The sequence below is a fragment of the Neomonachus schauinslandi genome, chromosome 5 (assembly GCF_002201575.2).
Source record: "Neomonachus schauinslandi chromosome 5, ASM220157v2, whole genome shotgun sequence".
NCBI lineage: Eukaryota > Metazoa > Chordata > Mammalia > Carnivora > Phocidae > Neomonachus > Neomonachus schauinslandi.
The window spans coordinates 57821272-57834609 of NC_058407.1; the positions used below are offsets into that span (position 1 = coordinate 57821272).

General features: G+C 41.2%; 1 protein-coding gene across 2 annotated transcripts in view; it reads right to left on the reverse strand.

Annotated features, from left to right (window-relative positions):
• RBMS2 (RNA binding motif single stranded interacting protein 2) overlaps window positions 1-12564 on the reverse strand; it is a 66535-nt gene extending 53971 nt beyond the window's left edge. For both annotated transcript variants that reach the window (XM_021687262.2, XM_021687263.2), the window contains exon 1: window positions 12361-12564. In XM_021687262.2, the coding sequence (XP_021542937.1) occupies window positions 12361-12426 (66 nt within the window). In that variant the 5' untranslated portion in view covers window positions 12427-12564. The remainder of the gene's footprint in view (window positions 1-12360) is intronic.
• Window positions 12565-13338: the final 774 nt, after the last annotated feature.

Genomic DNA, 13338 nt, shown 5'->3' on the forward strand with positions numbered 1-13338 from the left:
TCAGCTATTTCTCCAACCCCACCCCTCTTAGGAGATTGGAGTATTTCTCTCTGGGGAAACTGACCACCACAACAGAAAAGCTCTATAAATGCTGATATCAGGCCCCTCCCTATGCAACAGCTTTTATCACCTATAGTGAAGTCCACAATTTGGTAAGGTTTTCCCATGCCAACAGCATTTACATCTGGTCTTTTAATGCCTTTCACTTAAACAACCAAAAATCCTAAGACATTTAAAGAAACCTCTGGGGCGCCTGGGTGGCTCAGTTGGTTAAAGAAAGCCTCTGAAGTCAAAGGGGACTAAAACAAAAAAGAAACTCAAAAGAAAAAGAGACAAAAGAAGAAAACTTAATGAACAGTCTCAAGAGATTTAAACAAAAATATTTTATCTATGAACCAAAAACAAAATTCAACAAAAAAGGGAACATACAGAGACAAAAAAAGTTCTTAGAAATTAATAATATGATAGCAGATATCAAAAAAATCCATAGAAGGGCTAGAAGATAAACAGAAGATAGAGGAAATATCCCAAAAAATAAAACTAAAAAAAAAAAAGGAAAATATTAAAGAAAAATACTGATGTGGGAAGTCCTATACAAAAACAGGACTTCAGGGGCACCTGGCTGGCTCAGTTGGTGGAGCATGGGACTCTTGATCTTGGGGTCGTGAGTGCAAGCCCCATGTTATATGTTGAGATTACTTAAAAAAAATTTTTTTTAATGTCATTCCTTATAAAAACAAAAAACAAAAACAGGACTTCAAAAAGAACACACAGAGAAAAATGAAGGGAATAAAGTACAACAAAAACCCTACAACCAAAGGATATGCATTTTCAGGTTGAAATTAGTATACAACTCTAAATAAATAAGACCCACACAAGGTTCATCATTGTGAAATTTTTTAACACTGGGATAAAGATCCTAAAACCCTTGCAAGGGAGAAGAAAAGGCAGGTTTCTAACAAAAAAATAAAAATAAAAAAGCAAATCCTTATCTTCTACAGCAGAAAGGCAATATACATCTAAAACTGAAAAACTAAGGGACGCCTGGGCGGCTCGGTCAGTTAAGCGTCTGCCTTTGGCTCAAGTCATGATCCCGGGGTCCTGGGATCAAGTCCCACATCAGGCTCCTTGCTCAGCAGGGAGCCTGCTTCTCCCTCTGCAACTCCCCCGCTTGTGAGTTCTCTCTCTGACAAATAAATAAAAGAGGGAGGGAGGGAGGGAGGGAGGGAGGGAGGGAGGGAGGAAGGAAGGAAGGAAGGAAGGAAACCCTTGAATATATGGTCAAATGATTTCAACAAGGGTGCCAAGACCATTCAATGAGGAATGGACAGTCTTTTCAATAAATGACACCGGGAAAATTGAATACCCACCTGCAAAAGAATGAAGGTGGACCATTACTTAATACTATATATAAAGTTAACTCAAAATAGATCAAACACCTAAACATAAGAGTTAAAATTCTAAAACTCTTAGAAGAAAACATAGGAGGGGCATCTGGATGGCTCAGCTGGTTAAGCATCTGCCGCCTTCGGCTCAGGTCATGATCTCAGGGTCCTGGGATCCAGACCCCGGTCGGGCTCCCTGCTCAGTGGGGATTCTGCTTCTCCCTCTGTCCCTCCGCCTGCTCATGCTCTCTCTCTCTCTCTCAAATAAAGAAATAAAATCTTAAAAAAAAAAAAAGAAGAAGAAAACAAGGAGAAAAGCTTTATGAGATTGGATTTGGCAATTTCTTGCCAAAGACACAAAAAAACAAACAGAAGTAAAAAAAAAAAATAGATTAGTTGGGCGATATCAAAATTAAAAACTTCTGTGTTCAAAGGACACAAGAGAGTCAAAAGGCAGCCTACAGAATAAGAGAAAATATTTGCAAATCATATATCTAATAAGGAGTTAATATCCAAACTACAACTCATCAACAAAAAAATAAACAATCCCATTTAAAAAATGGGCAAAAGACTCAGGCATTTCTTCAAAGAAGATATACAAACAACCAAGAAGCACATGACAAGATGTTCAATACCACTTATCATTAAAGGAATGCAAATCAAAACCAAAAGAGGCACCTGGTTGGCTTAGTCAGTACAGCATGCGACCCTTGATATCCAGGCTCTTGATACCCAGGTCGTGAGTTCAAGTACCACAATGGGCATAGGGCTCACAAAACAACAACAACAACAACACAATGAGATACCATCTTACACCCATTAGGATAGCTACTATCAAAAAAACAGAAAGTAAGTGTTAGCAAAGACGTAGAGAAATCAGAACCCTTGTGTACTGCCGGTGGGAATGTACAACGGTACAACTGCTATGGAAAACAACATGGTGATTCCTCACAAAATTAAAAATAGAATTACCATATAATCCAGCAATTCCATTTCTGGTAATATACCCAAAAAATTGAAAGCAGAGTCTTTTTTCTTTTTTTTTTTAAGATTTTATTTATTTATTTGACAGAGAGAGACACAGCGAGAGAGGGAACACAAGCAGGGAGAGTGGGAGAGGGAGAAGCAGGCTTCCCGCCGAGCAGGGAGCCCGATGCGGGGCTCGATTCCAGGACCCTGGGATCATGACCTGAGCCGAAGGCAGACGCTTAACGACTGAGCCACCCAGGCGCCCCAGAAAGCAAAATCTTGAAGAGATCTTTGTACACCCATGTTCATGAACATTATCTGTAATAGCCAAAAGATGGAAGCAACCCAAGTGTCTCTCACTTGGGTTGAATGGATAAATGGATGAACCACAACATGTGGTATATATATGATGTAATATTATTTACCCTTAAAAAGCAAGGAAATTCTAACATATGTTTCAACATGGATGAATCTTGAAGACATTATGCTAAGTGAAATAAGCAATCACAAAAAGATAAATACTGTGTGATTCCGCTTATATGAAATACTTAGAGAATTCATAGAGACACAAAGTAGAACAGTGGTTGCCAGGGACTGGAAGGAGGAGAAATTGGGAAATTGTTTAATAGGTATAGACTTTCAGTTCTGCAAGATGAAAAGAATTCTAAAGACTGGTTGCACAAAAACGTAATAAATTACTATTACATACTGTACACTTAAAAAATAGATAGGATGAAGGGGCGCCTGGGTGGCTCAGTCGGTTAAGCGTTTGCCCAGGCTCCTGGGATCCTGCCTGCATCTGGCTCCCTGCTGAGCCTGCTTCTCCCTCTCCCTCTGCCTGCCGCTGCCCCTGCGTTTGTGTGCTTGCTCTCTCTGTCAAATACATAATGAAAATAAATAAATAAAAATAATGCAAGCAAATAAATGAGAGCAAGTATATACAATTCATGAATAAACAACTCTTTCAAGATATTTTACTGTAAAGGGAAGAAAAGAGAGGCGACAGCAGCTGGAGGAAGAAGTGGCATCAAGAAAAAAGGCTTTTGGGGGGCACCTGGGTGGATTAGTCGGTTAAGCCTCTGCCTTCGGCTCGGGTCATGATCCCGGGGTCCTGGGATCCAGTACGTGTTGGGCTCCCTGCTCAGCAGGGAGCCTGCTTCTCCCTCTGCCCCCTACTCTGCTTGTGTTCTCTTTCCCTCCCTCTCTCTCTCAAATAAATATAATCTTAAAAGAAAAAAGGCTTTTTTTGATAAAAGAAATAACAGTCAAGATGTCTGGCTGGCTGGCTCAAGTCAGTAGAACATGCAACTCTTAATCTTGGGGTCATGAGTTCAAGCCCCATGTTAGGATAGAGCTTACTTTTTTTTTTTTTAAAAGATTTTATTTATGGGGCACCTGGGTGGCTCAGTCGTTAAGCGTCTGCCTTCGGCTCAGGTCATGATCTCAGGGGCCTGGGATCGAGCCCCGCATCGGGCTCCCTGCTCGGCGGGAAGCCTGCTTCTCCCTCTCCCGCTCCCCCTGCTGGTGTTCTAAAATCTTAAGATTTTATTTATTTATTTGACAGAGAGAGACAGCGAGAGAGGGAACACATTTATTTGACAGAGAGAGACAGCGAGAGAGGGAACACAAGCAAGGGGAGCGGGAGAGGGAGAAGCAGGCTTCCCGCGGAGCAGGGAGCCCGACGCAGGGCTCGATCCCAGGACGCTGGGATCATGACCTGAGCGGAAGGCAGACACAACAACTGAGCCACCCAGGTGCCCCTAGAGCTTACTTTAAAAAAAAGAGAAGAAAAGAAATAATAAGTCCATTTACACATGCTAGTAAGTCCATTTACACATGCTGATGCATGATTATAATGTTATCAAATATTACCAATTCTCAAAATAACCAATAAAGTATATCTGTATTTTAAGATGAAGAACTCAAGGTCAGAGAGCCTAAGAAACTTGCAACTAGCCACACAGCTAATAATTCACAAAAGCCACAATTAAATTCAGATCTAACTCCATATTTCATGATTTGTATAGAATATAAGATGCTGCCTTCTTTCCTTTAACCTTAATTTAATGCCTAACATTAGCTTAATTACATTTATTAGAATACATATCTTTCAGTATCTACTAGGTAGGCTTAAGAAGCTGTTATCAAGGGACGCCTGGGTGGCTCAGTCGGTTAAGCGGTTGCCTTCGGCCCAGGTCATGATCCCGGGATCCTGGGATCGAGTCCTGTAGAGGAGCCTGCTTCTCCCTCTGTCTGCCGCTCCCCCTGCTTGTGCTCTCTCTCTGACAAATAAATAAAATCTTTAAAAAAAAAAAAAAGCAGCAGCTGTTATCAGGTGTTTTGGAGAACAAACTGAATGCCACTGTCTCTACCTTTACAGAGTTTATATTCCAATGAAGCCAAGACAGTCACCTGATTCCAAAACAATGCAAAATTATATAAATAACCATATATGAAATACAAAATATTATAGAGGCTTAGAAAAAAAAGTCTTCTTGAGGGCTGGGAGGTAGAGGAATTAGGAGAAGCTTTATAGAAGAGGTAACACTTCAGCTGAACTTGAGGGATAGATAGGGTTTTGGAAGATGGTTTTAAAGGTGAGCTATTGTGGGCACCTGGGTGGCTCAGATGGTTAAGCGTATGCCTTCGGCTCAGGTCATGATCCCAGGGTCCTGGGATCGAGTCCCACATCGGGCTCCCGGCTCAGCGGGGAGCCTGCTTCTCCCTCTGACCCTCTCCCCTCTCATGCTGTTTCTCTCTCGCTCGCTCTCTAAAAAATAAATAAAATCTTAAAAAAAAAAAAAAAAAAAGGTGAGCTATTGAACAGCCACAATCATGCCTTAGCCCCAGGGCCCAGCTCACTGGAGCTGTTTAATGAATGTGGGTGGAGGGAACAAACAGAAAGGCCATTCCAAAAGGAAGGGACAGCAACAACAACAAACGAGCAGAGAGGCTGAATACTTGAGGCACAGCAAAAACAAAAGGATCAGAGAGAAGGAACAAGAACAGGAACATAAATATTTGGAAAATAAGTATCAAGTAACTCACCATGATTCTTTTTACATTTTGGCTCCCATGTCTCCCATCTTTAAAGAAAATTCTCACTATCACCCCCATCCTCTTTCTGCCTTTATCTCACTTCTTTGTTCCCCATCTTTTTAAAATAACAACTTTATTGATTCATAATTTACATACCATGTAATTAACCCACTTAAAGTATAAATTCAGTGGCATTTAGATCAGTTTCACAGCCATTACCACTATTAATTTTAGAACATTTTCATTACCCCCCAAAAGAAACCCAATACCCATTTCCAGATACTCCCCATTTTCCCCCAACCATCCCTTTCTCCCCCAGACCTAGGGAACCACTAATCTGCTATCTCCATAGATTTGCCTATTCTGGACATTTCATACCATTTTGTAGAATGTACCAGCATTCTATTCCTTCTTATTGGTGAATAAAATTCCAAAACTTCCATTGTATGGGTACATACAATATTTTATTTATCCATTCATCAGTTGGTGGCTATCTGGGTTGCTTCCACTTTTTGGCTATTATGAATAATGTTGCTATTAACACTGGTGCACAGGTTTTTGTGTGGACATGTTTTAATTCTTCTTGGGTATATACCTAGGACTGTGTTTAAATGTTTTTTTTTTAATTTTAATTTTTTTATGTATTTGAGAGAGAGGAGGGGGAGGAGCAGAGGGACAAGAAGACTCCCCACTGAGCCAGGAGCCCCAGGTAAGGGTGGATCCCAGGACCCCGAGACCATGACCTGAGCCGAAGTCAGAAGCCTAACCGACTGAGCCACCCAGGCACCCTGACTGGTTTAACCTTTCAAAGAACTGCCAAACTGTTTTCCAAAGCAGTTGCACCATTTTACATTCCCACAAACAGTGTATGAAGAGGCCAATTACTCCATGTTATTATCTTTTTTTTTTTAAAGATTTTATTTATTTATTAACAGAGAGAGAGAGACAGAGAGAGAGGGAACGCAAGCAGGGGGAGTGGGGAAGGGAGAAGCAGGCTTCCCACTGAGCAGGGACCCTGATGCGGGACCCGATCCCAGGACCCTGGGATCATGACCTGAGCCGAAGGCAGACGCTCAATGACTGAGCCACCCACGCGCCCCGCATGTTACTACCTTTTTGATTACAGGCATCCTAGTGGGTGTGAAGTGGTATCTCATTGTGGTTTTGATTTCCATTTCCTTGATGGCTAATGATGCTGAGCACCTTTTTCATAGCTATTTGTGGATCTTCTTTGAAGAAATACTTATTCATATCTTTTGCCCATTTTTTAATTGGGTTCTGCTCTCCATCTTAAAGTTCTTAAAAGATTAGTCTATATATACCACCTATACTTCATTACCTTCTTATAATCATCAACCCACTACAACCTCACTTCTGCTCCCAACTCTGAAACTGCTTGTCAAAATTGCCAACCACCTCTTCAGTGACAAAAATCAATGGGTATTGGGGCGCTTGGGTGGCTCAGTTGGTTGAGTATCTGACTCTTGATTTTGGCTCAGGTCATGATCCCAGGGTCATGGGATTGAGCCCCACATCGGGCCTCGCATTCAGCAGGGAGTCTGTTTGAGATTCTCTCTCTCTCTTCTCCCTCTGCCCCTTTCCCCACACTCTCTTTCACAAATAAATCTTAAAAAAAATAAAATAAATTAAAAAAAATCAATGGGTACTCTTCAGTCCTCATCTTCCAGGATAGAACTCTATGGTTTGCACATCTGTATTATAATTCCATCTGACCTCTTAATCTATATTTTATGTCATTCTCTTTCTTGTCTGTATTTTTCTGTCTTACAGCATATTTTCTTATGGAATTAGAAATGTAGACCAGTAATCCAAGGGTATACCCAGAGAATTGCAGGTAAGACAACTGGGTAAAGCAGAGTGTAGGTAATGGAATCAAGGAGGGGTAGGTGGGGAAGATAAGCAGAGGCCGGATAGGGGCACCTGGGTGGCTCAGTTAAGTCCGACTCTCAATCTAAGCTTAGGTCTTGATCTCAGGGTTGTGAGTTCAAGCCCCGCAATGGGCTCCAGACATGGAGCCCACTTAAAAAAAATTAAAAATAAAAATTAAGGGGCACCTGTGTGGCTCAGTCGGTTAAGCATCTATCTACCTTTGGCTCAGGTCAGGATCCCAGGGTCCTGGGATCAAGCCCCGCATCACATCCTTCTCCTGGCTCAGTGGGGAGCCTGCTTCTCCCTCTCCCTCTGCCTGCTGCTCACCCTGCTTGTGCTCTCTCTCGCTATCTCTCTGTCAAATAAATAAATCTTTTAAAAAATAAAAATAATTTTTTTTAAATAAAAAAAAGGAAAGGCTGGATAAATAGTGGGTACTGGGCTAGGGTTTGGGCTTTGTTTAGCAGGTAATATATAGCCATTAAATGTTTTTATACAAGAAATGCTCAGCACTAGACTAACTGCTGGGTTGTTGGAAGACTGTCATGGTAGCAAATATAAAGTTATTGGGGGGTGGCGGCGCCTGGGTGGCTCAGTCAGTTAAGCGACAGACTCTTCTTTTTGGCTCAGGCCATGATCTCATGGTACTGAGATCAAGCCCCAGGGCAGCCACCATGCTAAGCACAGAGTCAGCTTGTCCTTCTCCCTCTGCTCCTTCCCCTGCTCTCATGTTTGCTCTCACTTTTTCTCTATCATAAACAAACAAAAAATCTTCTTAAAAAGTCCTTTGAAGTTATTTGGGGCAAGGCAGGGAGAACTAGGAGGCAAGGAGATCATGTGGGATACCTATTATAGTTGTAAAGATAATCAGTAATGAGTGCATAAATTGGTGTAGTAGGGCTCAAAAGGTAAAGGAGGGATCAAAGGAAAGACATTACCACTAAACTTTAATGAACTGAGTCACCTTTATTACAGACAACAGAATAGCTGCCCCACCTTTATTACAGACAACAGAATAGTCAAGAGATGTTAGACCTAAAAGTTCTTAGTCCTCCGTTTTAGTAAGTTTGATTTGATGGAAACTAGCTGAAAATGTTGTAAACACACAAAAATCATCCTTCCCTGTTAAAAGTATAAACGATTATAGCACTGCTTCCCACTTTTTCTCTCCTGAGGAAGTACTTAAAACTTTCACGTAACTCCTGCTTCTCAAAGAGTGAAGATCTGACAATGCCCACCAGTCAGTTCTACTCCCGACATTGCTTCCAACTCCCTCCCCCACTGGTCTTCAATATGTTAAGATCAAGAGGAAAAAGAAATTTATGCAAAATAGGTTAGGCAAGGCAAATTATCCCAAGTTAACACAATCTCTTTTTTTTTTTTCCACAGGAAATAGTTGTTGATGCTCTGAGGAGTTAAATTATAATAACACATGCCAGGAAGATGATGTCAGGGAAGGCGTGGTTAGGCCCTTTACAAGTCTGAGATTCCTTTAGTTCCAAACATTTCCTCTTTCAGTCTCACCTATACTCAAATCTCTCTACCGAGGCAACTCTTTGAAACACTGAAAGTGTTGAGACCCTAGAACTCTGATCTTTTTAATTTTTTTAAATGAGCCAAAGAGTAATTGAAGGCCATTAAAACAGATGTTTTTAAAACAAGCACTACATTATGTTGCAGAAATCAGTCTTTGAAATCCACATTCCCCCTTTCTGTGACTATTTAACTGCCAAGAAAAGAATGGATATTCAACACTACATCTTGAGAAAGAATCTGCCTTTATTAGGAATTACACATTCGTTGGTTGCATTCCTATATTTACCACAGTCTAAAACAGTAAGAAAACTATGCCGTGGACTCCTCAGGTAACAACTTCCCTGACAAGTGAAGTATACAAATATGCTTCAAAATAAAACAATCCTACTTTTTAAAGTCAAGTAAATAAAATTAATACACTTTCAAAAACGTCACAACACTGGTGTATAAATAGCTTTTGTGAGCTCACTGGTAATGACTTCTCCACAAACTAGAAGTGATGACTACAGTAAATTATGATGTAAAAATTCTCCTGCGGGGCACCTGGGTGGCTCAGTCGTTAAGCGTCTGCCTTCGACTCAGGTCATGATCCCAGGGTCCTAGGATTGAACCCTGCATCGGGCTCCCTGCTCAGCGGGAAGCCTGCTTCTCCCTCTCCCACTCCCTCTACTTGTGTTCCCTCTCTCACTGTGTCTCTTTCTGTCAAATAAATAAAATCTTAAAAAATAAATTAAAAAATAAAAATTCTCCTTCAAGAAAGCAGATCTCTACAAATCTATTATACCTAGATTTTTGGATTACATAATGACAGACAATAAAAGCAGGTATTTAGAATTTGTATTTTTCAAAAGTTTAAATTCTTTCTTTCAGTTTTTTAAACATTGTGGACAGGTCCAAGAACTTTATCACATAGACTTGATCTACTAGAGAAACTGAGTTCTTAATAGAAATGGCAAATAAGCCAATGTCAAAATTAAAACTTAAGCTTGTCATAGAAAAGTCTAGTGGGATATATACACCAAATTGCTACCAGTTATTCTCCTTGAGGGGTAGGATTTGGGTAAGGAACTTTAGGACAGGAAAGGAAGACTTAACTTTTTATTTTATATACCCCCTTATGCTTACTTTTTTTATGGGCATGTCTTAAATTTATTACTAAAAACAAAAGTTATTTTAAAAATGTAACTTTGGGGGCGCCTGGGTGGCACAGTTGGTTAAGCGGCTGACTCTTGGTTTGGGCTCAGATCTTGATCTCAGGGTGCTGGGATCAAGCCCTGCAATGGGCTCCACGCACGGCGCAATTTGCTTGAGACTCTTTCTCCTTCTTGCTCTGCCCCTCCCCTCTGTGTGCACGCTCTCTCTCTCTCAAATAAATACAATCTTTTTAAAAAGTGTGAAATACGTAAACTTGAGTGTAAAAATTTACAAATTACATGAACAAATCCATCTAAACACTCTTCCTAAAAGAGAAACAAACACATTAAGCACTACATGTCAACACAAAGACAAAGAGCAACATAGTAATGCTTTAAGTATACCCAATATTCCCCAACCTATATATACACACAAGGAGTCATATATACAGCCACAAAGTGATGTCATCATAACACTGACCTGTAAGAACCCACACAATTCTTGCTTGCTTCCCAAACCTTACAAGTTATCAGAAGAGATAATGAGATTTGAATCCTAGTCCACAATTATACTTCTTTGTCCCCTATGGTACCCTAGATTTAGAAGCTGGTTAAATGTTTCCTACACTACAAGATAGGAAGGGAGTGAAGACAGCTAAGAGAAGATTTTAGATAGCACTGAATACATGAAACCCCTAAGAGGAAAAAAACTAACTTCTGGAATTCTTTTTACTTTATTTTAATGGGTCTAGGTAACCTGAGAGACTTGGAGAAAAAAAAAATTAAGTTTCATATAGTACAATATAAATTTTGAAAGGAATAAAAATAGATGAAATATCTTTCTGGGGGTGACCGGGTGGCTCAGTTGGTTAAGCGTCTGCCTTCGGCTTGGGTCATGATCTCAGCATCCTGTGATCAAGCCCCCAGCACCACGTTGGGCTCCCTGCAGATCAGGGATCCTGCTTCTCCCGTTCCCTCTGCCCCTCCCCACCACTCATGCACTCTCTAAAATAAATGAATAATGGGCGCCTGGGTGGCTCAGTCGTTAAGCATCTGCCTTCGGCTCAGGTCATGATCCCAGGGTCCTGGGATTGAGTCCCACATCGGGCTCCCTCCTCGAGGGGAAGCCTGCTTCTCCCTCTCTCACTCCCCCTGCTTGTGTTCCTGCTCTCACTATCTCTGTCTCTGTCAAATAAATAAATAAAATCTTTAAAAAAATAAAATAAAATAAAATAAATGAATAAAATCTTTTTAAAAATTCTATCAAAATTATATATTCATATGTATATGTGTATAACCAACAAACATATATGGACCCATATTTCTTAAAGATATAAACAGAATGAATACCATTATAAACCCACACTAAGTGTTTTGGGTCTAAACATTTACCCACTGCCTTGATCACATACTTTGTTTAAATTACCTATAATAGTATCTTTAGATATATGAGAAAGCAGCAGCAGGAATCCTTCCCAAACCCTCCAATACTCCATCAGATGGGCAAAAGATCCCTACACATCCATGGCATCTTTTTTCTTCAAACAGCTATATGCCAAGAGAGAGGGTAAAGGGTCTTTCTCCTACAGTATGAAGTTCCTCCTAATCAGCATTGCGAGCCCTGAAATGCCAAGAAACTGTCAAGGATATTCTCTGGTGAATGTGGGCATGACTATCCACCTCTCATTTGACTGCCCATGCTCCCAAGCATACCACAATTCTCTGGCAACTGTGGGTTAATCACAAAGACTAAGGATCCCTGCTGAGCCTGGCTTATCAGCAGAGGTCTAAGCACCAGCTCAGCAGCAGAACCCAAAGAATCACAGAGCTTTCTCCTTAATTCCAAGGTATGTTCTCTCTTAGGACTCCTTCCCTACCGGCTGGGTGAGGTAGGGTCTCTACCTAGTCTAGAAGAGTATACCCAGTTCTTGATGAAGCTGTTGTGATTTCACAGACTATGTATTTCAGCTACCTGATAATGCTGGTGGAGTGGGCAGAAAGGAAGGGCGGGGGGGGGGGGCGAGAGTAGAAACAGTTCATCAAAAAGATAAAAATAACCTTGGAGGGAGTGGGCAAGGGACTAGGGTTTGAGATGACATATTATCCCAGTGGAGACTGGGTATATCACCAGGAAGTCAAACTAACTTCATTTCACAAAGATACAAACTTACAAGCTTGATTTGTTTTTAATTCCCCTGCCTTCTCAGGCCTCACACACAGGGACTGTAAACTGCTGGAACTTCAAAACCAGGTGAGAAAAAGATGCCGAAAGAAGTGGTGGAAAAGGGAGAGGCGCTGAGTGTAGACAGGAATTCCGATCCCCTCTCACGAAGAATGTTAAAGCCAAGGGCACTCCCGGATCCCCAGGAAAGGAAGTCGCTGGATTCCAAAAAAGCACTTTTCCCTACCTTCTTGTTGTTCTTGTTATAGCCAAAAGTCGAAATCCCAGGCCTGGAAGTCACTGATAGCAGCATTTTCTCTTTAATGTAAGGGAGCTGAGAGAGAGAAGAGGGAGAGGGAAAGGGAGGGGGAAGAGAGGGGGAAAGAGAAAATGAGAGGGAAAAGGGAGGGGGAGGAGAAAGGGGGAGAAAAGGAGCAAGGGGGAGAGGAATGGGGGGGCGGGTAGAGAATGAGCTAGGGCTGCTTGTTTACGTCACTGAGAGAAGTTAACCAAGAGTCTGAATGAGGCACTTCCACTGGGTCCTAATGCCCCAGATGTTATTTTATTTTTCACAGTCTTGGTAGTTAAAGCAGAAAGAAAAGTTCTTAGGTCTACCCCTTTCAACTCCACCCCTTTTCCAATAAGAACAAGTTCTGATTCCTCTGAAAAGACACTGAGGATTTTTTTTTTTGCCTTAGAGCTATAAGATTTAGAAACAGCTTTCAAGCTTGATTTTAAAGGGGCCACTGGGACACACTGCCTCAGAGAACACGTGAGGTCAACTATACTGAAAACGAATATGTGAGATGAGCTCAGGACTTTTCCCACACTTTATACTTACAGTGATCTTCATGCACAAAGAAAGAACAAACAGAAGAGCTTGCCATAGAGCTGAGACAGAGTATGGGAAGTAACTAGTTTCCGATCCTCCGATAGTTCTATTCGTCTTCGGTCACGCCGATGGGCTAATGTCTCTCACTCCTTTCCAGACTCCCTCAGGCACGATTTCATACTTAAGAAGGAATTATCAAACTGGACTATGTCATAAATTTGGGGTCTAATAGTTTCCTTTCTCTCCTCCCAGCTTTACTGAGGTAAAACTGCCTACCTAGCAGTTTCTTCAACAACTGTAAACTATCTTGTTTGACTCTTTACCCCACGATTTTCTAGTCTTCAAGGTCCACGAAGCTGAAACAATTAAGAGTTACTCACCAAACCTGGAATT